This window comes from Embiotoca jacksoni, unplaced genomic scaffold (genome assembly GCF_022577435.1).
Source record: "Embiotoca jacksoni isolate LCO1_2020_lvr unplaced genomic scaffold, fEmbJac1.0.p SCAF_13, whole genome shotgun sequence".
NCBI classification, from domain to species: Eukaryota; Metazoa; Chordata; class Actinopteri; family Embiotocidae; genus Embiotoca; species Embiotoca jacksoni.
The window spans coordinates 13,881,516-13,906,127 of NW_027185263.1; the positions used below are offsets into that span (position 1 = coordinate 13,881,516).

At 40.5% G+C, this 24,612-nt stretch overlaps 3 protein-coding genes across 9 annotated transcripts in view; 2 read left to right on the top strand and 1 right to left on the bottom strand.

The window, feature by feature from the left end:
* The window catches only part of gab3 (GRB2 associated binding protein 3), a 12,515-nt gene extending 11,545 nt beyond the window's left edge, over positions 1-970 (bottom strand). The window contains exons 1-2 of one of the 5 annotated variants that reach the window (XM_069146784.1): positions 920-970; positions 1-555 (exon numbers count right to left, since the gene is read on the bottom strand). The exon at positions 1-555 is cut by the window's left edge and continues 1,503 nt beyond it. The gene's annotated coding sequence lies outside the window, so the exon portion shown is untranslated. The other 4 variants (XM_069146783.1, XM_069146786.1, XM_069146785.1 and 1 more) reach the window with 4 other exon arrangements.
* Positions 971-1,095: 125 nt separating this feature from the next.
* On the top strand, positions 1,096-13,919 carry aifm1 (apoptosis inducing factor mitochondrion associated 1). 3 transcript variants are annotated; one of them, XM_069146777.1, is made up of 21 exons: positions 1,096-1,183; positions 2,643-2,773; positions 3,469-3,586; positions 3,705-3,728; positions 4,231-4,359; positions 6,262-6,333; positions 6,536-6,607; positions 6,714-6,785; positions 7,175-7,293; positions 7,422-7,552; positions 8,176-8,266; positions 8,466-8,550; positions 8,637-8,713; positions 8,977-9,085; positions 9,198-9,305; positions 9,420-9,508; positions 9,597-9,737; positions 10,639-10,781; positions 12,209-12,333; positions 12,424-12,611; positions 12,690-13,919. In XM_069146777.1, exons 1-21 carry the CDS (start codon positions 1,096-1,098, stop codon positions 12,759-12,761), a joined length of 2,184 nt encoding a protein of 727 aa, XP_069002878.1. In that variant the 3' UTR covers positions 12,762-13,919. The 3 variants fall into 3 exon arrangements, with proteins under 3 accessions (XP_069002878.1, XP_069002879.1, XP_069002880.1); XM_069146778.1 differs by lacking the exons at positions 6,536-6,607; positions 6,714-6,785; XM_069146779.1 differs by lacking the exons at positions 6,262-6,333; positions 6,536-6,607; positions 6,714-6,785.
* Positions 13,920-14,573: 654 nt separating this feature from the next.
* Positions 14,574-22,900, top strand: LOC138195958 (glycine receptor subunit alpha-2-like). Its single transcript, XM_069145611.1, has 10 exons — positions 14,574-14,805; positions 15,334-15,461; positions 16,236-16,303; positions 18,388-18,611; positions 19,704-19,786; positions 19,862-19,999; positions 20,097-20,311; positions 21,793-21,951; positions 22,411-22,506; positions 22,617-22,900. Exons 1-10 carry the CDS (start codon positions 14,747-14,749, stop codon positions 22,887-22,889), a joined length of 1,443 nt encoding a protein of 480 aa, XP_069001712.1. The 5' UTR covers positions 14,574-14,746; the 3' UTR covers positions 22,890-22,900.
* Positions 22,901-24,612: the final 1,712 nt, after the last annotated feature.

The following is a 24,612-nucleotide window of genomic DNA, read 5'->3' on the forward strand; positions in this document are numbered from 1 at the left end:
TCTTTCATCCTGTGAGGCACGTTCTCTTTTAACTTTTTTTTTGCCAAACAAACTCAATCTGGTCTCTGTTCGAGTTTTTTTGAGCAACCACCAGAGGGCGACAAACACCGATATATTTTATGCTGTTGTTTAATCTGCCACTGGACGATTTATGACTCAGTAAAAACTTAACGAAGATTTGTATAGCCCACACAGTTTACATAAAATACGTTGACATTTGAATAACGCTACAATGCAATATATTCAAGTGTTCATTTCGTTATTTTAAATTTACATTTTCTAATCCATGGACACCTTTGGCCATGAACAGTTTTTCGTGTATTTTTTTTTACGTCGTGTATTTTGGGTGACATATATTTAATAAATCCCTGTTGTTTCCAGTATTTTCATGGGTTTTATGAATATACAACCTCATTATTATGGACGATTCTTCTCTTGTTGCACTCATACCAGCTGTTCACGTGTCCTCCCTTTTTGACTGGCTGTGAAAACCGATTCTTGACCTGTATTTTGAACCTCCGGTAGGGGGCAGCAGCGCACAGCAGATGCATTGATCTGCAGAAACAACGTGCAGAACAAGAACGGGATTTACGGCAGTTACCAAAGAGCCTTGAAAGAAAGAGCTCGAAACAGCGACCACGTGGCGTAACAGCATCAGATATAAAGCTGAGAACTGCAATTACATACATTTTTTAACTACGTAGCTGGCAGTTATAGTATTAAAACGCGTTATGTTCCACCGTGACACAAACATAATAACTAATCCGGTGTTAAGAAAGCTTAAACATTTCCCGCAGCTCAAATTCACATCTGCCGCGGCTACGAGACGACGCCATCTTTCTTCTCAACGCGTAACCTCACTTAGTTTCGTTGGTGGTCAAACATCTTCCTCACCCAAGAGTCTTTGTTTTTACATTACCCATCACTCCTCTGAAACGTGTGACCTGTGTCTGGCCTTGGCGGTGCTGCTAAACCCGTCGGTGCTCGCTGGCTGTAAAGGACGACCACGGTTAACGGGGAACTTTAGCTGGTGGTTTCTTGCACCGACAAGCCGGCCGGTAAAGCGGGAGCCGTCCCAGCGGAGCTGAAGCCACGATGCTGACATGTCGGTCTGTGTGGAGAAAGCTTGCGCCTCTAGCTAGACCCTCATCAGCCGTGTGCCGGCAGAGTGCGAGAAGAGCAGGTGAGGAACTAGTTTCAGTAACTTGTCGGACAGCTGGCCTCGGTCCAAGTACACGTTACATTAAAAAAAAAAAAAAAAGGTGTTAATTTATGAAACCAAACATTGAGTTTGGTTAACTTGTATAAATGAGTTCGACCTTCGTGGTGGTTGTTGGAAAGCTAACCGAGCTAATTAGCAAACGTTAAGGTTGCCTCACCGACTTTTGAAAAAAAACCTAAATAACAAGTCGGATTCAACTTTATTGTTCGTCGTCGTTTCCTGCTGCAACTAAAACGTGAAGCTCGTCGTGAAGCCTCCCCAACTCGGGTTCACAGCGCCCGCGTGACGCGCCTGGATTCAGTGACGCTTTTTGCAGCGTGTTTCTTACACGCCGTGTGACCCGTCAAGAGTTGACCGTGTTCACAACAGGCCGACATCGACCTGGATGACGAGGGTTTGTTTGTCAGCCTCCTCCTCCTCCTCCGTTACACAGAGAAGGAGGATCACGGACACAACTCACAGCCCCTCTGCATAGTTACCTAAAGGCTGCACAATGCTGATGATGTAATACATATTGTTAGAGCCATTTTGAGGATTCATTTTTCTAAACCCAACTCACATTGTGTGTGTGTGTGCTGTTTCTAATTAACCAGATGTACATGCACAAAGATGTTTGTGCACACATCAGTATGGCACATAAGTGTCCCTTAATATTATTATTTTTTTTTTACTGAAATGTAGAAGTTTAATGTGACCTTGCATGTCCGCATATATTTATTCTCAGGCTTTTTTTTTTTCATCGTCAACATCCTCTGGTACATTCAATATATTAAACAGACCCAAGCAGGCGAGTGCTTTCGACCTTTTTGAATTTGTTTGTCTTTTATCAAGTGATCTTCAACAACAACGTGTCCTTTCACTTGTCACGCACAGTCGCCAAAATACATTACTGCTGGCTGGTTTCACAAGGCATTAACTACAGGCACCTTTTTTAACTAATATATCCGGTGCCAAATCGAAAAATGATATGTTATTGGTTGGAAAATTAGGCGTATATATGTATATAATCATTCATTTCTATCCTGTAAATATGTCTATATGTTTTACGTGTCTATTTATATGTCTGTCTGTTTTGTTTTTTGGATGCTGAGAGTGAACTTAAAACCGGAGTCTAATTCCTTGTTTTTGTCAACATACACGGCCAATAAAGCGATTCTGGAACTATGAATACATATTTATCACATAATTTAGTAGCATTGTCAGTCAGGCAGCTGCAACCTAATAAACTTGAGCAACAAAAGTAAATGTTGGAGGGAATCTCCAGTCATCATAAATAAACCAGCTTTCGTCTTACCCCGCTGCACCATACAGGAGACGTTATATATTTAACCTCTGTTTGGGTAATATTTATGAGCATTATTAAAAGTGATTCAGCTTTGATCATTCTAGGTTTTTTAAATTTGTGTCACATTGTTTTCAGGATTGAACAATGGCAGAATACCAACATGCGTACCGGCGGCTCACATGTCCACCGGGCCGGCAGGAGGAGGCGCTGATAACGTCAAGTACGCCCTCATGGTTGGAGCAGCCTGCATTGGTGGCCTGACATATGTGAGTCAACATACAATACAGCACTTTACAAAAGTTTAAGTCAAGTGAGCATGTTTTTGATGAAATTATTGTCGTGAGTGTTTTTTGTTTAACAATCAACTCCATGCAAAGTGCAGCAAACAGACAAAAATGAAACGCAATGACATTTAATGTGACCACACTTTTCCTTTAAATCGGTGCCCGTTCTAATTGGCTCATGAGTTCGACCAATCAATGAACATTTACGTCCCTCAAGAGTACCTGCCTGAAAGTAGGAGCTAAAAAGTCCCCAAAATGCTGTTTTAGAAACAACGATGGTCCTCAGTTCCTGATGTGCAGACACTAAAAAAAATGTGGTACTTCATCTAACGGATATTAAAATTATTAAAAAGTCCAAAAGCAGCTTTGATGTTGACATCAGGGCTCCGTGAGGACCACACCATCTGTTACAGCGCTGCTTCTAAATATAGTCCTTTAAGACTCTGACATCATATTTGGAGTCATTTACTCATCCTGCAGAATGAATTTTAGCCTGAAAAAACACCTCTCATATCACTTTGTTAGGTTTTATCCAGAAATTCCCATAGCGCTTGTTTGCTCATATTCACGTCTGAAAGTCAACACTCGATCTGATTGGCAGATTTGGACAGTTTCTTACAGTTTCATTTAGTTGAACTGGCTGTGACTAAATGCCGTGCATTTTCTTGTTTTTACAGGCGTACCTAACTGTAAAGGGAGACCAACAAAGGTATCAGGAACGTATTACAGAAATTGCAAGCAGGTCATCTAAAACAGCCACAGAAGAACCAGCACCCATCCAGTCAGAGCCTCCCGGTGAGCAATCTTTATGGACTGATTACTGTGATTACAAATTTTCAATAGTATGAACAAGTGTCAAGATATCTTATCTTTGTTAAGATTTTAACTTTTTGATTTTGATTTTTTTTTTTAGCTGCAGAGGTGGCTGAAACGGAGGGTAAGTGATTTCTTTGTCACGTCGGAGTAGATATAATGTTTTATTACAGTTAAAGACTCCACCTTTGCTAAAAACTTAAAAGCTAGTAAATATTAACCGTGACACGCTCGAACAAGAGTCCTTGTGCAGGAGCTACAAACCTCTTAAGAACGGTGCTCGTATGATATCTGCAGTGGCATGCTTGTGATTAAACAAAAAAAAAAAGAAGTTTTTTTAAAATCCTCGTTGAAGATTATTTGTTCTAAGAGGAGACTTTAAATCAGCTGAGTCTGCAGCACCTAGTTTAGCTTCCTCTTTATTAACATGTAAACAGCAGATTTTCAGACTTCAAAACAAACCGCATTTAAAACCACTTGAATTAGTGGTAGTTTGCTTTAAATCACTCGTGACCATCACCAAAAAAAACTTGTTCTTAATTTGTACTTATTTTATGTTGTATATCAGTCAAAGGTGATAATGTCATAGAGTCCATGTTTGATTGCTCTGTTTATTTCTCTCTCAGCCGTCTCTGAGCCAGAACCAGAAGCAGCACCTTCACCAGAGGAGCCGAGCCCGCCGGCCCCCGAGGAAGAAGTTTTGTCCCCGGAGGCTGAAGCTGCAGCTCCCAGTGAAACGACTGCACCGCCTCCAGGTTGTCTGCTTACTTTTCTAAATCCACACATTCATGTTTGCCCTCCTGTATACACGAGTCTCTTTGAGCCAAAAAGTAAACTTTAAAGCACACTGGATGTGGAATAAGGATTGCTATTAGACTTTGTATGCATGCTGCACTTTAAAGAGAAGGTCGTTATTAGAAATAGTGACACCTTCTGGTGAAATCAGGTCAGTGCAAAAAACAAAAACAACAAAAAAAGCCTGCTGTAAAACACATCTGTCCATGTGTTGAAACACAGTTTTATGGTGATGACTTGTTGTATACTGGAGGTCCCATGGATATCCTATACCTGTATTGTGTTGTATGTGTGACTGTTATCTATATCCACGGGTTAAAGAGTTCATGTGTTCATTTTTCCTTCATCTTTTCGTAGTTAGTGTTGCATGTTTCCTTCTCATTGTGCTCTGCTGGATTTCATTAAGTCGGTGTTCTGCAACCTCGGAAATGAACCCCTTTCATTTTCACTGCAGCTTGTGGAAACGTACACATACTCACACACCTCCATTCTGAACTGTACATGTTTGTGTTTTTATTGCGGGTCACAGCATTTGTTTGACTTGTCTGTATGTTACAAATATGTCGGCTCATGTGCTCTCATATTTGCAAGATAAAACTGAACCCGTCCCGCCTGACATTTTCTGTGACTGTCATACATTGTGTAACTCTGTTTTGGGATAGTCCTCATGTTTCTTACCCTTAACTGTAATGTGATGATAATGTTTATGACTGGCAGCTGCCCTTTAGTGTGGGAGTTTCTAATTTGAACACCTGCACACTCAGGTCCTTGGTAATATTTCTGTCAGGGCTGATCCCGACTGAAGAATCTGTGACTCGAGCAATGATCGCCAGTTCAAGCGAGTAGTCGACTAGTCATTGCATGTTTATAATATCAATTTAATTATTCAAAAATATAGTTTTTGTGGCATCAGAAAACAATTTAAGTTCCAGGGCTGACAGAGAATGCAATGAGAATATTGTAGAAGATGAGCAAACAAGCAAACCCATGAACCGAAGCTGCTTGCTAACGACAGAGGCAGAAATGACTCTGGACGTGTCGGAACAACCAGACAACTGAACATTTTGATTATTTCAACACAGTATGTTGTATATTCGTTGAATAGCGTCTGACTCCAGACTACAAATAGATTGACACCCAGGACATAAGAGAACCTGCAGTGTGTGTGTGAGTTTGAGCGTGTGTTTGGTACCTTGCCTTTGCGGTCCGAAGTAGCTCTGCAGATATCGACGTAACTTTACAGGAGCCGGCCTGCGTTTTCTTTTGTGGGCCAGTGAACACGCTGCACATTTGGATAACTGTCAGACTAAAATTTGGGCTTATTTAGACACTTAATGTTTGATTATGGCAACTTGATCACTGCTGTCAGCAAGCACCTGATAGTGACGGCTGCTATGTACTGCTAACGTTACTTCTCATACGAGAGTCACTCACATCTCACATCAAGGACCTACGCCACTGCCAGGTCTTTTCAAAAGAGGAAAAGTCGGCTGGTAACGAATGTTTATAATGTCTCTGAGGTTTTTTACTTCCAGCGATTAGATGACTCATGAAAACTTGGTCAATTAAGACTTTTCTTAGTGATTGATTAATTCCCCGTCAACTATTTGGGGTCAGTCCTACTTTCAGTCAATTGTAACTGCAGTAATATTTTCTGCGATAACGTGGTGTACAATATGTTCATCACTGTAAAATGTAACCACACCTTGGGCAGCTTCCAGTTGTCGACATGTTAGTGTGAATGCTCTGCAGAATAATCCCGGGGTAAAGCTGAAGAAGTGTATGGATCTTGATGATCGCTCCTCCCTTCAATGATATCTTAAGAGTCTAGTTTAAACCCACGCTGTGGATTTCCTCAACAGCAGATGAGCCTGCAGTCGAAGCAGCACCAGAAGAGGCAGCAGCACCACCTGCTGCACCTGTAGTAGAGGAGGGTAAGATCTGTGAAGAGGGATACTTTCATTCTATTTAACCTACAATTCCCACAATTCCTGCGTTAGTTCCACGGCTCCTTTTTCCATCCAGGCTGAGTCTGTGTAGTAAACACAGGCTTCAGCTCGGTTAAAGATTGAGTTCACATGTTAGTTTTAGCGCACATCAGAGGTTATCATGTAACTTTGCCCACTGTACCACCAGAAGCGTCTCCGCCCTCCGAGCCGTCCCCAGCAGAGCTCACAGAGCCTCCACCTGCACCGGTTGTAGAGAGTGGTAAGCACTCAGTCAGACCTGTGCATGGAACCAGGCACACGCATGTGAAGGCTTTTTTTTCTTTTTGTCTCATTTTGACTGTGAAATGATCCGGTTATACTAACAGAACCTGCAGCCGCAGCAGAACCCGCCGCGGCAGAGTCACCCGAGCCTCAGCCTGAAGTTGTGGCGGAGAGTGGTAAGACCTTTACGTCCAGCTTCGGTTGGAGCGGGAAAGCGGGCAGACACGTCACATTACTCTTTCCCGTATTGATAACGTTAATTTCCAACACCTTTTTCACGTTATGTTTTTTATTACAGCTCTTCTCCCTGCCTGTTCAGGTCTTTTTCTTTGGGTTCTTGTAACGATAAAGGTTAATCTCACTGATGTGGAAACTTCCTTCATTTATCAGGTTCATTTACTCCCTCCAGGTGTATTAGTATGAGGTCATGCCCTAACTGTCTCTCTCCTGTCTTTTGCTTTTTGCCTCTCTCTCTCTCTCTCTCTCTCTCTCTCTCTCTCTCTCTCTCTCTCTCGCTCTCTCTCTCTCTCCCCCTCTCTCTTGCTCTCTTCTTTGCTTGCTGCAGTGGACTCCACCCCTGCCTCTCTCAATGTGCCCTCACACGCCCCCTACCTCCTTATCGGTGGAGGTACCGCCTCTTTCGCCGCTGCCCGGTCAATTCGAGCCAGAGACCCCGGTGCCAGGGTCAGTAAAGCTTCTGTATTCACCCTAAATTCCGTTCATTATCCACCCAGTGTTTTTTTTTTCTTTTCTTATGTACTGCATCTATCATCATTACCTGTGTTAATGCCTTTTAAAATGTTTGCTACCAGGTACTGATCGTGACTGATGAGCCAGACCTTCCATACATGAGACCACCTCTTTCTAAAGAGCTGTGGTTCTCCGATGATCCCAGTGTGACAGAGACGCTGCGTTTCAAACAGTGGAACGGAAAAGAGAGAAGGTGGGTTTAAACTCCTCTTAAAGGCTTTTAGCTGATCCAACATTAATCCCTTGAGTTCCTACTGTCTCTTAGACTTTCAGACTATTTTGTCTCCACATCTGTCTGTCCCCAGTGGTGTCAGACTGTCCTGTCCTGTGATATTTCTTATCTTTTATTATTAAAAAATTAGAGCTTCCACTGCTGGTATTTTGTCTGTCCAGATTGACATCTTTGCTAATTTTAACGGCGCTGACTGAACTCAATAAATTCCCTTTCTTACAGTATTTGCCACAAACTCAATTTGATTTGATTTGATTTCAAGTGTAAAATCACCAGGCAACACTGTCACCAAGAAAAAGAAAAACAAAACACATCTATATTAAATAAATGGAGCAGCCTAGGCCTGCAGCAGCATGACCAAGGGAGGAACCCTAACGAGCCCTAACTACTAAAGCAAAGATAAGGCAATTAAAAACTTGCACCACTTCCTCATTTTGTCTTTTACTGCCTGGTGTTGTCATACCACTACAATGTGTGCTATGTGAAGTTGTAACATTTAAGCAGACATTATGTTAACATTGTAAGAAGCTTTTTTCATAATAATAATGTTCAGCGGTTTTAATACTTTTGTTTTGATGTTTCAGTATCTACTTCCAGCCGTCGTCATTCTACGTGAATCCAGAAGAATTGGATCGTGCAGAAAATGGAGGAGTGGCTGTTCTTACCGGCAAAAAGGTTTGTTTGTCTCTTTCAGCCAACCACTGCAGTGTGCTGACCTCATCACTGTATATAGTACATGATAATAATTGGATAAAATATTCATGACACATTTTGACCGTATGACTATAATGACACATCTGCAAAAGGTAAATCCTTGTGTCTATAATTCATGGTGATAAGTAAATCAACAGGCGATGCATTTAATCCATCGTAGGTGGTGCACATGGACGTGAGAGGAAACAAAGTGAAACTGGACGATGACAGCGAGATTTCATACGACAAGTGTTTGATCGCCACAGGTAAGTTGTCTTAAAATGTTTTTTTTGTTTTTATTACTGCATGTGGCTTAAACATAACGGAAGCTAATTTGAACTCTTGTCTTCAGGTGGTGTGCCAAGAAATCTACAGGTCATTGAGAGAGCAGGAGAGGAGGTGATGAAGAAGACAACTTTGTTCCGCAAGGTCAGTGTTTGGCCACAAGGGGGCGATAGCATTGTTTCAGTTTGAGAATGTCTGACAGACACAGTACGTTTGAGCTGTTAAATAAAGAATTAAGGTGTGGAAATGTTCTATGAATATTTATTTTGTTATTCATATCATTACAATCCCTCTAAAAAATGTCATCACATTATAACATTATATACATATGTTTTATGTATAACTGTCTACTATATCACTATCACATTAAAATTGTAATTCCATCTAAAATCTGTTTTCCTCCACAGGTTGAGGACTTCAAAGAACTGGATAAGGTCTCCAGAAGCATCAAGTCGATCACGATCATCGGCGGCGGCTTCCTGGGCAGCGAGCTGGCCTGTGCCCTGGGCAGGAGATGTAAGACTTGACATGCTGCGGAAGCAACAGAATAGATGATGATACTCATGTTCAACAGAATGAACTTGTTGCTGCTCATTTGTCTCTCATCCTCTTCCTCTTTTTTTTTTAGCTGCTGAGTCCGACCTGGAGGTCGTACAGATGTTCCCGGAGAAGGGCAACATGGGGAAAGTGCTGCCTGAGTATCTGAGCAACTGGACGACAGAAAAAGTCAAGAGAGGTTCATGTCCAACTTCACTTCATACAATCAGTTGGAAAAGAAGTTTTCCTTATATATATTTTTTTTCTTTTTTAAAAAACAAAATACAATAATATAAGGTCTTTGTCTTTCTAGAGGGTGTAAAAATCATCTCTGAAGCATTGGTGAAATCTGTCACTTGCAAAGATGACAAGTTAGAAATCCAGCTGAAGGACGGCCGATCGGTAGGTTCACATTCCTGCAGAAACGTGGACTAAATCTGGAAATGAGGACACTCTTTAGTTACTGATTATTATGTGCTTCACGTTCCAGGTAACAACCGATCACATCGTTGCAGCAGTCGGCCTGGAGCCAAACGTTGACCTTGCTAAGTCAGCAGGTCTGGAGGTGGACTCTGACTTTGGTGGCTTTCGGGTCAATGCAGAGCTGCAGGCCAGGTCCAATATTTGGGTGGTAAGTTAATGTTCAAATGGTAGTTGAGGTATTCCAGAAACAATAGCACACTTGATCCAGACAAGCTGTGATAGAAAATCACATCATTATGATCAGAATCTGATTGGTCGATGGTCATTCTTGCAAAAATAGTGACTATTGTGGCCTCTGCTGCTGTACATTTACTGTACTGAACTGAGCATTCATACTTTTGGATACATACATTTTTACTGGCTGTGGCAGTAAAGCTATCATTAGTTTAACCTTGTGAGATAACTAAATCTTATCCCTTTGCAAAAACTGATAAACATGATGAGTAGATTAACTGTAATGGAGGTGCCTTCTAATGCTACGACTCATATGCCTTATTTTACTATTTGACCAATGTCACACCATTTTACCACCAACTTTTAATGAAGGTTGGTCACAGTAGTTAAATGCACGCTGTTTAAATTGAAAAACAAATATTAAGGTTAAATATAGGTTATTGGGAGGTAAAGTGTATGATAAATGATAATCTATAATAAATCTTTAATAATATATATATAGATATATACTGTACTGTATCTACTGTATATACTGTGCATTTTATATTTATATTTAATATTTTGTACTGCTATTTTATTGCTTTTCTATTATTCTATTATTATCTTATTGCTTCTGTATGCTGCTGTAGCGAAAAAAATTTCCCCTCGGGGATTAATAAAGTAACTACCTACCTACCTAATGTTGCATCTTTTGATATTTTCAGTCTTATCTTTAATTACAGTGACCTCTTCAGGCCCATACACTGTTAAAATTTAGTGCAGCGTTGTCTGCTCTCCTGTTTTGAGTTTAGTCTTTTATTTACATAAAAATACAATTTCGAGTTACATATTGCCATCAACACAACGCGTCTTCTATTCCCTCCGTTTCGATTCAGGCCGGAGATGCTGCTTGTTTCTACGACATCAGACTCGGCCGCAGACGGGTGGAGCACCACGATCACGCCGTCGTGAGCGGCCGACTAGCAGGAGAGAACATGAGCGGAGCCAGCAAACCCTACTGGCATCAGTCTATGTTCTGGTGGGTATTAGACTACTTCCTACTCGTAAAGCGAACGCGTGGTTTTCACGGGTCACCTTTTCTAAACCTGTTTTCCAAATGAGAGCGCTGGCCGCTAGCCACGAAGCGGGTTTGAAGTGGAAATGAAAGGGAAATATTTGAGAGAGCGAGAGCCCTCCTGAATTGTTGATCACACAGGTGCACATTCAAAGAATACATTTAAATAAGTGAGCAGTGGGGCAGCACGTACAAATGACTTGGATGTAATCCTTTTACAAGTCTGATGAACATGCATGATCGCTTTGAAGTCTTGAATACCATTAAGTCTAAAATATTTAAAATGCCTTTAGAGGACATTAAGATAGAGGCTGTCAGGAAAGGACTGTACTACTCAGACACTAAATTTATTATGGGCTTTAAAAAAAAAAAAAAAAAAGTCTTAACTCTTTTAAACATTACTTACTTCCACATATTTTGAGGACGTTTCTAAAAAACTAACTACAGTGTGGATCGCAGCTCTCACTGCCCAGATGAATGCTGGGATTGCATGTTGCCAGCAGCTGGTGAAATGTGACACACTGCTGACTACATGGGTTGACTGCAGTCCCAAAAAATAGACAAACCAGACACAAACAGACACACCAGCCGATACAGTCGAACAATATGTTGCTGCTTCTATGAATGAAGGTCAATGGAAACGTCCCATCGTAATGAGAAATGACTAAAAGGACTCACAGCAGCTAATCTTTACTCAGCAGCAGCAGCAGCAGTTGTCTTTTAGTTTGTTTCACTTCGTCAAGTCTATTTTTAAAGTTAAAAAAAAACATATTTCATATTCCATCTCACTCCTCATCGAAAGCTCTTAGTTTAAAATCAAAGGCTGAACGTCCTGAGAAGTTGTATTATATCGAGTTCATTTTTTTGATCAAATGCTACATATAAAATGTACATATGTGAACTCGCCTTTGTTGATGATGCGTAACTGTAAATGATTTTGAAAATGTTCACAGTTCTGATTTCTCCAAAACCTTAAAGAGCCCAAAAGAAATTTTTTTTAAGGTTTAGGATGAATATAAAATACTCTACATTGAATAATAATTTGTGTCTGATATGATAAGGTACACAAACATATATACTCTGTCTGGGAAGCTGTTTTGACTGTAAAGTAAAAAAAAAAAGCTGACAGCTGTTGTTCTTCACGTTGGAGGATGAACTTCAGCAAAACTATTTCCAACAGGCGTGAAGAAAATTTAGCTCACGAAATGTAGCTGACACTTCTGGGCACATAATAATTTATATTTCTAGTTTCAGTATGTATTATCTGACCTCCAAATGCAATCATTACAATGTAGGAAAGCCATTTGTCTGAAATATAGGAAGTTGTAACATGAAAGGTCACAGAAGTCGGTGGAGACAAAGTTACCTCATGTTTTTTTTTTCCCCCCCAGGAGTGACCTGGGTCCTGATGTAGGCTACGAGGCAATTGGGATCGTTGACAGCAGCCTACCAACAGTAGGAGTGTTTGCCAAAGCCACTGCCAATGATACACCTAGAGCTGCTACGGAGAAGTCAGGTAGGGCTGTTCACTTAAAACTTAAAAATAAAACGGGGATTTTGAGGATTAAAGGGTCAAATTGAGCCTCTGTTATTAAATGTGTCACAGGTACCGGGATCCGCTCAGAAAGCGAGACGGAGGACACGGCCATGAGCCCCGTGGCCTCTGTAACACCTGCTCTCCCCGTCGATTACAAAGACGAATACGGAAAGGGAGTCATCTTCTACCTGAGAGACAAAGTGGTGGTGGGCATCATCCTGTGGAACGTATTCAACAGAATGCCCATCGCAAGAAAGGTACGAACTCCCCATTTGATTTGTCACTGTGAAGTTTAAAATTTGGGTATAGTAACCTGTTTCTTATGTTACATGTAGATCATCAAGGATGGAGAGGAGCATGCAGATCTGAATGAAGTGGCCAAGCTGTTCAACATCCACGAGGATTAATCTGGCGGAGGCTCATGTGCAGATTGAACTCTGGTAGTCATTGCCACATTCTTGAAGACGCAACTGGTCACGCAAACCAAATGAGAGGATCAATGTAAACTTAATCATGTCGCTGAAATATTTTTCATATTTGGAATTTGTATCTGCTGGCAATTGTTTTTTTTTTTGTTTTTTTTTTTTTGTTTGTTTGTTTGTTTTCTCTTCAGGAGAAATCACTGTCTCATCTTCCTGCTACCATCAAACTTGTGTGATTGTCTTTCTCCTCCCCCCCACCCCACCTGGATGAAAATGTTGTGGATGGATTGTGGTTCCCCTCGGTGTGATCAGGGCAGCTCGTTCTAAGTGAGAGAGAGAAAAAAAAAAGCTTCAATAAAAGATGTTTTTAAATTGGAGTGAATATTTCAAGTTTGGCTGCACTGAGTAACAACCATCAAAACAAGCCGAATGGAGGTCAAATCATCTGTTAAAGTCCGTGTGGTTGAGCTCACCCATCCTCGAGCATTTTAATCAGTGTGACCTGCGTACGGCAGATTGACTGTCGTTTTACTATCGTAAACTGAATGAGTTAATGCTGAGGGTGTGAAAGCACTTATTAGTTTAAATAAGCACAGACAGATTTGTGTAAAAAGCACCCGAGTACGCTTTCTAGTCTGGAAGTGTGATCTCATTAAGTAAATTCAATGTGTGCTCGACAAAATAACACAAAATGAAGCTTGGCCTACTTATCCTGTCCGGAGGTAAAAATGCGCAAGGATGCAGAAATTCTTTTCTCTTACTTTTTTTTTTTTTTTTTTTAAACTCAGGGCTTCTTGTTATTAGGAAAGCATTCATGTTTAATGTTCTCACATTTCTTATCCTATTTGACACTGTGGGCTCCAGAGCGAAGTGTGGAATGGCCTTTCAAGTGTGAGGCAAACACGTGCAGCCATAACATCCCGTCGCTTTCTTTGACATTAATTTTACATGAGTAAATGGCTGAGCTGCCTCCCCCTCTTTATGGAGGAATAAACATGAGTGTTCCACATTTATATCTTGAGTTTGTCCAGCGATTTGAAGATGAAATAATTAGACCAGAAACTTTGGACAGTGCTGCTGAAGATGCATTCCCTCTGGATCTGTACTGACACTTAAAGAGATATTACATTTGAATTCATTTGAGCTTGATGCCTTTTTTCTTATTCGCCTTTTGCATGCAGCAACAACGTCGGCGACTTGACTGTTACCATTCTGCCCTCTGTCTCCTATCTGCAGTCCTGTTGGATGTTTTATGTTTTATGACAAATAATTTCCTATCACTTGGATCAGTTCTTTGAGACGCATTAACACTACAGGCAAGATGTTTGTGTCATTTTAATGTGAAGGTTGTCAATGCCTTTATTTAGATGCAGGAATAAGATTTATTTAAATTAGATCTATTTCAATTATTTCATAGTGACTGGCTTCATTCAAGTTTGTGAATTTGGGTTAATGAGTTGGGTTGGGTGAATGGTTACGCAGAAATATAAAACCTATTTTCTTTTAATAACTTTTTAATACAAATTGTATCTAATAGTTTTATAGTAGAAAAGCTGGTCATAAATACAAATAATCTCGTTTGAATCTCCAATATTTCAAAATGATAATCTGAGGCTGCTACGAAGAGCAATGAGATACCATACGCTGCCAGTAAAACGCTGCTGTCTCTTTAAATATTCTTGGGGTAATTCCTTCAGCATGCATATGGCCATAAAAAAAAGATAAAGCTTGAAGTCAGCCACACAAACACAGGCAGAAGGAGGAAAAAAATTAATTAAAAAATTAAAAAAAAACTTCCAGAGGATTTTGAATTATACAGCAGCAGATTCCTGTATGTTACACCTGCAGAGAGGGAGGGAGGCTCGTCTGAGTCCAGAAGAAGCAACAAGAAGTTCCCTGCATCTCCGCTTTCCTCCCTCCCCAAATTCACTTCTTTTTCTCTCGTCATCTGTTGTGTCGACCAACTAAGAATGCTGCTGCACATCCTGTGTTTGCTCTGGACTTCCTTTGTAATATTTCTACACGGCAGGTAAGACCATTTTAAATTCTAAAAGTATATCAACCTTCCTTAAGTAAATGCAATGTTTAGGCTGAATGGTTATTTTATCTGTACTGGCTGCATTTGTACCAATGCAACCTGAGACGAGCTGTGTGCTTCTTTTGCTTGTAAACATTGCTGCATTAAATATTTTATAATCTACAATAAAAAGAGAACAGTTCCTTTAAATAAAAATGGTCATTAATTTAAGATGCAGGAGTAAAGAAACAAACAATTCGAGTAATTTCATTGATAATTTAATTAAATGAGTTTATAAATGTTTAGAATATTTAGAATTTGAGTACTGTTTAATGTGCACAACTCCTTTATTTACCAAATGCATGTGATAAAATCCAATCAGTGTTCTGGCTAAAAATGCTATAAATTGTACATCTCTAGCACAAGTTAAGTAACACTTTTCCTGAAGGAAATTGCAAGTATTAAATGTTAAGAGCGAGAAAGGAAAAACAAATACACAAAATGTCAGTCGATCCACTTTGTTGCCCCGTCACCTTGCAGGTCTGTGCACTGCAAGGAGGTGAAGCTCCCCAGCCGAGCAGCCAAGCCCCCCTCTCCGTCTGACTTCCTGGACAAACTGATGGGACGCACATCTGGCTACGACGCTCGCATCAGACCAAATTTCAAAGGTAAACACACACTTCGCCAGGGCACTTGCGGTCGCCCTCCATCAGGACAGGTGTGCTGCTCAATTTGCACGAGCAGTGAAGTAGCACAAATCACTCACAGATGGCTCAGGTCTGAGAGGCACTGCAGGCAAAGATCTTTTCACACAATGTTAATATGTGTTTTTCTTCCCATTTGTCAAGTGTTATTACTGCTTTTATGTTGACCCACAGCCTTGGGTTAAGTTTTGCACGGACTTCTTGCACAGATCTTTTTTTTTTTCTCTACAGAAATGTGCAGTCACCCTTATGTGTTACCCCACAGGCCTATTTCAGTCCTATCTTGACCCCCCCCTTCTTGTGAGTGAAGCCAGCAGATTCTCTCTGACATACTTCCCCCCGTCAGCCTCTGGGGTCACATTTCATATATATTTCATACTTGCTCCACATCCTTGTCAGTGCATGCTGGGTAAATCCCAGCTGATTAGCTATAAATACACCAATGTAACTAAAGCAGAATCAATAAATTATTGCCTCTGGGGAAAAGGAGTCACTAAAATATTAAAAGTTTCAGTGAACTACGCTAATGGGAACGTATTGAAACGACAACACAGTTTCATGTTAACGTGCCTGTTTATGCAGTGAGGCTTGTTGTAAAGGAAGCAGGCAGACTTTATTTTTACAAAAATGCTCTTATCTTCTCCAGTTTAAGTTCTTCATGTGGTTTTAAAAACATCATCAGTGGTATTTATGAAGCCAGTGTTGCTGTGATGTGTGATGACAATCTGCTTCTGTCAGGTCCTCCTGTCAACGTCACCTGTAACATCTTCATCAACAGCTTTGGATCCATCACTGAAACAACCATGGTGAGAAATTTCTGCTTTATAACCCATATATCGAAAAATGCAATCTTAGCATCTTTAAAAAAAAGAAGTTCTCTTTACTGTGTGAAGGTATCTTTGCAAGTGAATGATAACCTAAACTAAAATCATATAGAAGAGCCAGTTTTGCATTTGTATCAAGGTAAATTATATTTTCCTGAAAGAAATCATCTTTGAGTAGTTTATGTTTTAGACTTTATTCCAGCAACAATTAAAAGTATGATTTTTAATGCAGAACTTTTACTTGTAATGGAGTATTTTTACTTTGCGGTACTGGTACTTTTACTCCAGTAAAGGATCGGAATACTTCTTTCACCACTGGTTATACTCAACATTTGACATAATCCCTCATCATCATGTAACAGCACCACTGAGTCTGGTCATAAGAATAATGTTACAGCAGTGGTTGAAGATTAATTCACATCCTTTCCTTAAATCAAAGTAGAAATACCGCAGCGTAGAGATACACTGTTACAATTAATATTGATGCATTCACGTTTTATTTTACATTTTGTTGTAATATAACCAACAGTAATCTGATTCTGAAAGGTCGCTGAAGTAGTCAGTTAAAGGTAGTAGTGGGAGTACAAAGTACAGTAATTCCCCCTGTAATATAGTAGTAGTACAAAGTTGTACTTAAGAACAGAACTTGAGTGAATGTATTTTCCCTCGCTGGGTTTCAAGACATTTGAATGTTCACATTTGAGGCAGAACTCTTTATGATCTGCTCCACCATCATACACGTACTGATTATGTATTTAATAATATCCTAAAGTATTGTAATTTGAATTAATTCGTTTTGAGTTATGTCTAAACAACATAGTAGACTTTACTTCCTGAAAACAAAGAGTACAAACCAATGACTCCTGTATTACAGCTGATTTTACGTAACTCTCTCCACATTGGAGGTCCCTGTACTGGGGCCAGATCTCCTCTGTTATTTAAATGCAACCAGCCACCACTTTTCCAGTGTTGCTGAGTGTGGTACATTCACTGAGGAGGCCGCATCGTACTACCACCATTAAAATGGATGAAGCGTTTGTTGTGTCCCATTTCTGTTGCATCAAATTTGGCAAAATTGTAGTTAAGATTTTCTTTAAACTGTAACAGCTCAGTGTTACTTAGTCTTTAATCTACAGTTTTGATTTAGGTGGAGGTCCAGTGTCAAATCTCACTCTGGCCTGGTGATGGGGAACAAGGAGACTTATTGTATCGTAAACTCTTCCAAGTGTCTCTTATCCACAGATCTCAAAGCTGTTTATTTTGGCCTTACAGTATTAATGCTGAATACTGAATTTGGGGATGTTTTTCAGGTGGAAATTTAAAAATGATTGTCAAGTGTAAAAAGGGATAAAGGTGTTAACTGTGCCAAAAAAAACACCCACTGGTGTAACTCACTGCCAAAGCAGGGATTTCAGTCTATATTATTTAGATGACAGAGCTTATTTAAGAGATGCATGAGGCTCTTTAGTGTTGAAGCATTCCTGGCTCTCCTTCTGTTTGCAGAGGCCAAGTTTCTTGATGCCTAAACATACTGTCATCAGATTAAGACTAATTAATGGCTCTTAACAACCACCTTGTAGGTTCATCACATAATGTCTTTCATGATTTTCTCATGTCTTCCCCCGACAAATAAGGAACTTTGCTTTATTCATAAGTGTGGGGATGGCCTCATTTGTTGACTTATTCAAGTTTAGAGTCTGGGAGACTTGTACATTTCCCAAAACACCTCTAAGAGAGAGACATCAAATTTTAATTGATGAGATTGTGAGTGGAGTTTGCTGTCGTTCAGGTTAGGAGTACTCAGGTCCGTTTCTCGCCGTGTCTGCAACTTTTTTTTTTTTTTTTTTACACCTTACCCACTCAGAGTTTGTGTGGTTACCCTCACCTGCTGAGAGGTGCTACAGGTTAATTCGGAGACTTCTTCTTCTTTAATTGATTTCAGCCTTTCACCATCACATATTATAGATGTTTCTCAATACTACGGCTTAAATCTACTTTTGTTGTATTTTGTTTCAGTTTTTTCCAACAGGCGTCATTTCTAATTATGTGTTAACTCCATACTGTAGGACTACCGCCTCAATGTATTTCTGCGGCAGCAATGGAATGACCCCCGACTGGCATATAAGGAATATCCAGACGATTCTCTGGACTTGGACCCCTCCATGTTGGACTCAATTTGGAAACCCGACCTATTCTTTGCAAATGAAAAGGGAGCAAATTTTCACGAGGTCACGACCGACAACAAACTGCTCCGGATATTCCAGAATGGAAATGTCCTCTACAGCATCAGGTGATCTGTTTTTTTTTTTTAAAGTGTGATTGTGCCTGATAAATGCACCAGGATGTGCCTCTATCAAATATTACAAATCCGTATTAATGTTTTCCCAGTGAGGTATAGTCTACAACTCTAAGTGCATGGTCCGCTGCATGTTTCTTTCACTCGAGTTCAGTTCAGTTGTGCTTGTATTTCCCGGCACACGCTGTGAACAAGTTTATGGTAAACAATGACTGCAGGCTACAGCAGAATCAGGTCAGTAATGTGACTCTAAAGCAGTGGTGAAGTGTAGTGTAATGATAACGAGTTATAATTAGAATATAAGAAATAGAAAGTCTTAACCTGTATTAGCAGTCCTGTTAAACAAATCATCAGTTGCTGATCTTAAATAGTAACCTTTAGCCCTGGTTAATCACCCAATAACCAAACGACAACCAACAAAACAGTCAATAAATTATAATAATAATATCTCTGGCCTCACCAGTCACATAGGGACTACCCTGGTGTCCCTGGATGACTAAAACCAGGATGATTCATGTTCCTCCTCTCTGCAGTATTGCTCATTTGTGCGAGAGGCTCCACTTTGTCCTTGCTGGAATAAAGGGAAGAAGGGTACTTGAACTGAGCAGTGAAAGACATCACGACTCCACAAAGAGAGCTGTGACAGCTAAAGAAATCCAATGCATTATCAGTGAAGCCTTGCCAACACCTGTACCAAGTAATGGGATGCTCTATTTTATCTTGATCTCTGTGTCCTACGAGGAGGAGGGGGATGGCAATGTGTTCCCTGCCCATTTTACATCAAGCCCACCATAAAGGCTGACATGGTGTCTGTCAGCACCTGTCAGACCTTTATGCAGCTCGTACGGGGCGCAGTGGGATAGAGAGATGGGAAGGAGGACAGGTGCCAGAGAGGTTAGAGCTGCTTGATGTGACCCTTAATGTAGAGTGAGAGCGCGAAAAGGCTTTGAGTGACACCCGAGAGGGAAAGCGCTGGTGCTGTGGGGGTTCAGAGGTGGTGGTTGGCCGGGTCTAGTCACGGGTTAGAGTATGGGGGAGCACATTTATATTTTTTTCCATTACAGTGTTGCTGCCTCTGTTTTCCAGGCTGACGCTCACTCTCTCCTGTCCTATGGATCTGAAAAACTTCCCCATGGACAGCCAGACGTGTACGATGCAGCTTGAAAGCTGTGAGTAAAGAAAAGAAATAGATATTTTATAGATTTTGTCATAAACTGATTACATTCCTTCTCTCTCCTTTCTAGTTGGCTACACCATGAACGACCTTATTTTTGAATGGCTGGATGTGGGAGCGGTGCAGGTGGCCGATGACCTCATGCTCCCCCAGTTTCAGCTAAAAGAGGAGAAAGGTCTCGGTTATTGCACCAAGCACTACAACACGGGTACATGACATACAACCACCTGCAGTCCCGACATCCTCCATACAAACTGTCAATCAACTTCTGATCAGTGTGTGCCTCTGCCGCCTCCTGTGTTTAGGTAAATTCACCTGCATTGAGGTCAAGTTCTACCTGGAGCGCCAGATGGGCTACTACCTGATCCAGATGTACATACCCAGCCTGCTCACTGTCATCCTGTCCTGGGTGTCCTTCTGGATCAACATGGACGCGGCTCCGGCCAGAGTGGGACTGGGCATCACAACAGTCCTCACCATGACGACACAGAGCTCTGGCTCCAGGGCCTCCCTGCCAAAGGTCAGACCGTTTGCTTTGTTGCACTAAACAGAGGAAAGCATAATTGATCATTGTTTATTATAAATTTTTAAGGATTTCAGAAAAAAGGGTCATTGGATTGTATGTGTGCATTGAGCTTTTCTAACTTTGAAGTGCTTATTTACTATGTACTGTTTACTCGAAGGCGGCAGTATGTTGGTGGAGTGTTTAGCACTGTCGCCTCACAGCAAAAAGCTTCTGGGGCCTTTCTGTGTGGAGTTTGCATACTCTCCCTGCGCTTGCATAGGTTTTCTCCTGCTTCCTCTCGCAGTCCAAAAACACGCATGTTAGTTTAATTGGTGATTCTAGTTTGGCCGTAGGTGTGAATGTAAGTGCTTGTTTGTCTTTCTGTTGCCCTGTGACGGACTGGTGATCTGTCCAGTTTGTACCCAGTCAGCTGGGATAGGCTCCAGCCCCATGGTGACCCTGTTAAGGACGCAGCGGGTATAATGGATAGATGTTTAATCAAAACCATGAATTTTCCATATACTGTATATGAAGGCAACATGGGACAAATAGAAGGCTTGCATCACTGTCATTGATTTATTGTTGGTGAGAGTGAACTTTAATAATTTCAAAAAAAGCTAATTAAGCCTTTACAATCGGAGAAATTTTGTTCGTAACTAAGCTTTATGCAGGAAGAGACATTTGCAACACCCAGATCTGCCTATAAATTGAGCTATTATCTGACTATATGTGTGGTTCTACAGTAATTTTGTTCCTCAATTTAATTACAATTATTGGCAATACATAGATCCCTTATAGGCCATTTAATGAATAGAAAGATGGAAGAAGCAAATCCTTTACTTCAATAAAGGTAATACTACCACAGCGTGAAAACACTACACTTTAAGTAAAAGAACAGCTTTAATGGAATTAAAAGTACCAGGTGAGGTAAAGGTGTGCTTTATGTACTGTTTAAACTACAATAGAGCAGCATACAGTGTACTGTATCAGAATCTGATCACATGTCTATAAAAATTTTATTCATGAGGAAGCAATAAAAATTAAGACTTTACATACAAAACATATAATACAATCAGTTGTATGATACATTGTAATAGAATAAATTATACTCCAATAAAGAGTTACAATTAGCTTCATCTTGACCAATTACATCATTAAAGTACAATTTACATGTTAAGGCAATACTGTACACTGATAATAATGAAGTCAAAAATATAACACAATAGGGGCCATTCTCAATAATAAGTGATAAATGTATCATAATAAGTCATATTTAAAGTATTATTTTATTTTGTAAGATTTTGAATTTGAGAGTTTTACTTATAGTGTGGCATTGCTAGTTTTTTTTTTTTTTTTTTTAAGTTATACTTCTTCCACTGTTCAATATCAGTATGAGATGTAATTCTAGAGTTTGTAGTTCAGCACCATATATCAGTGTCTAATCATGTCATGACCACCACTGTTCCCGGAGTGACATGAATTTCATGGTGTTGCAGGTGTCCTATGTCAAAGCCATAGACATCTGGATGGCAGTGTGTCTTCTCTTCGTATTTGCTGCACTACTGGAGTATGCAGCCGTTAATTTTGTTTCACGCCAGCACAAAGAATTCTTCAGACTGAGGAAGAAGCTCAAAGAGCAACAGCGGCAGAGAGCTGTGAGTACAACCCACCCACTCAGCCCCTCGGGCGTCTGTCACCTGTTATTCCCTTCGCCCCAGCTATGCACGAGCTACAACTCGGCTGCATGCTGCTCTCCAGCCGGGGAAATGCAGACGGTGCTGACCTGTGATTAATTCAAGCCATCACCTTATCCCACTATATTGGCTGCATCTTCTCAACATCTTGCTGCCTCACTTTGGATATAAGAAGAAAAAGTAGGACAGACAAAACAGGACAAACACATTTAAATATCAAATATTTCTTAAAGGAAGCAGCATGACAGCAGCTGCAGGATTCATTAATAGCTTTCAATATTTATACCACAACATGAGACATCTGCTTCAGTCCTCCGTACTCGTTCATTGTTGAGATTATGCAATGTCAGTGAAATTTGTTCTGACTTTAGATATTCAGTTTGATGATTACATTAATGTGTTGCCTTTTTTGCCTATCAGCAGGGAAGCGGTGACAGCAAGGTGAAAGGAAACAACACGCCAGGCAACAATGCCCCTCAGGGGAACACAGCACAGCAGTGCAGTGCCTGTGCCAGGGTATGTACTGCTGCTCTGTTTGTTAGCTGGTCACTGGTCCTAAAATAAAAAAAGTTAAACTGTGTGATTCTTAGTGAGTGCAGTGATGCTGTGCTGTGTTTGTCTTCCAGGAGGAGGAGCTGGCACAGCAGGGCTTTCTCTACCAGAGTTATGGACTTTCACTGTCAGCAGGGGGTGCACCGGAAATGGATGCAACACCGATCTTCGCTGATTTACCCCCTGGTTTAGGTTTCTATGACATACGCAGGCGCTTTGTGGATCGGGCAAAAAGGATCGATACCATCTCCAGAGCCGTTTTCCCTATGAGCTTCCTCATGTTTAATGTCCTCTACTGGCTTACTTACAAAGTTCTACGACATGAAGATCTCCTAGCAACACTGTGACCACGCACAGACTGAGGACCATGAACTCACAGGATACTTTTAATTCTGCTCTCTTCACTGAAACATTTACAGGCTGAGAGGCGCCAGCTGAGCCATGCAAGATGCGCTATGACTGCATGTCCAGTGCCATCGGGAAATTCCACAACATGGAAGAGTCCACTGGTTTCTTTAAATTTTTAATACCTCCAGAGAAATGCACTTTTTTATCAGCACCGAAGCTTTACACATCACTCATCATTGTGTGTATGTGTGTGTGTGTGTGTGTGTGTGTGTGTGTGTGTGTGTGTGTGTGTGTGTGTGTGTGTGTGTGTGTGTGTGTGTGTGTCCAGCCTAAATTGTATCAACTCCCACTTTTATGGAAACATTATTGCAGTATTACAGGCTAACGAGCATCAGAGACTGGTGCATTATGCCAATTAGTCTCTATTCACCTTAAATACAAAGAAATAATCATATAAACTGTGTCAACAGAAAAGGTTTAATTGAGTTGGTCAGAAATGGGCTTATTTGGTCGTGCATGAAAATTCATATATTGCTTATTTTGTACTGAGATCTCCTCAGGGTTCGCAGAGTGGGTGTTGTATTGGTGTTTAACAAAGCCCAACTAAGTTAGATAGTAAGGATGAATTGTCTCTGTGTATTCTTTCTTAAAAAAAACAAATATTTCCCCTGAATGCTTTGTTGGTACTTAAATAAAGAAATGTTTCAATTCTACTTAGAGTTCATCACAGTGGAGCCTTTTCTTATGTGTGATGGCAGCTTTGAATGGATCTGTTCTTTTAAACCCTGATATCAAACAAATGAAAAAAAAAATGTTCTCCCCAAATGCATCAGCAAACAGCAACAGCAAAGGATTACACTTAATTGGCGCACCTAATTATCAGCTATAATATTTCAATTTTTAAACTATGACTTTCTCTGAGGCTGGCCAACCACTCAACCAGCTTTCACTAGATTTCTCCTCTTTCTAATACCGTTCTCAGTCAAGGTTCTTATCAGTTCTCACTCTGCTCTAAAGTGGTAAAAAATGCCACCGCAGTAACCGACTCTCGAGCTACTCCATTGACGTACTCAGTACCTCACAGTGTGTGGGTTTTTAAGTTTTTGCTACACCAGCATTTCTGTGTGTATATACCTGGAGACTAGTGCATCACTGGAAACCTCTCATTTTATAAATAAATCTTGTCAAAATGAAGCTGTCAAATGAATATTTTATTTCTGTCACATGCATATACAGTATAGTACGACCAGGGCTGCATACAGCAGCAACAAGACTGTGTATGGAACAAAATTGGCCTCCTTTTCTAAACAACAGCAAAGGAATGATACGAGGTTGGTTCAAACTGAATTGTTACAGAGTCTGTGGACATCAATCGGTTTTATTTTGAAGAATATAAAATGCCCCTTTAATTTAATCATTTGTTCTGCTGCATTAAACTTCATTTTCATCTGGGTACTAGAGCTTCATCCCAAAACAGAGACAGGGACTGGATTAGAAGAAATGTTGTTTGCATTATATATCGCCTTCGTTGTGGCTGCAAAATGAATTTCACTGCATGTCTTGTTCAGTTCTGTACATATAAAAATCTGACTTTGTATCTGTAGCCACAAGAGGGTACCATTGACTCATTTATGTCTCATGTGCCAGCGTTGCACTGAACCACACTTGGCCCAGATTACAGATTACACAGTACAGCCAGAAGGAACTTTCCTTTTCACTCAG

Excerpts from the sequence above, each read along its gene's own strand:
- aifm1 (XM_069146777.1), top strand. The coding sequence starts at position 1,096 with ATGCTGACATGTCGGTCTGTGTGGAGAAAGCTTGCGCCTCTAGCTAGA. Across the intron at positions 6,786-7,174 it reads TGAAGTTGTGGCGGAGAGTG|TGGACTCCACCCCTGCCTCT; the intron begins GTAAGACCTTTA and ends TGCTTGCTGCAG. Across the intron at positions 9,738-10,638 it reads CCAGGTCCAATATTTGGGTG|GCCGGAGATGCTGCTTGTTT; the intron begins GTAAGTTAATGT and ends GTTTCGATTCAG.
- LOC138195958 (XM_069145611.1), top strand. The coding sequence starts at position 14,747 with ATGCTGCTGCACATCCTGTGTTTGCTCTGGACTTCCTTTGTAATATTT. Across the intron at positions 14,806-15,333 it reads GTAATATTTCTACACGGCAG|GTCTGTGCACTGCAAGGAGG; the intron begins GTAAGACCATTT and ends GTCACCTTGCAG. Across the intron at positions 18,612-19,703 it reads AATGTCCTCTACAGCATCAG|GCTGACGCTCACTCTCTCCT; the intron begins GTGATCTGTTTT and ends TCTGTTTTCCAG.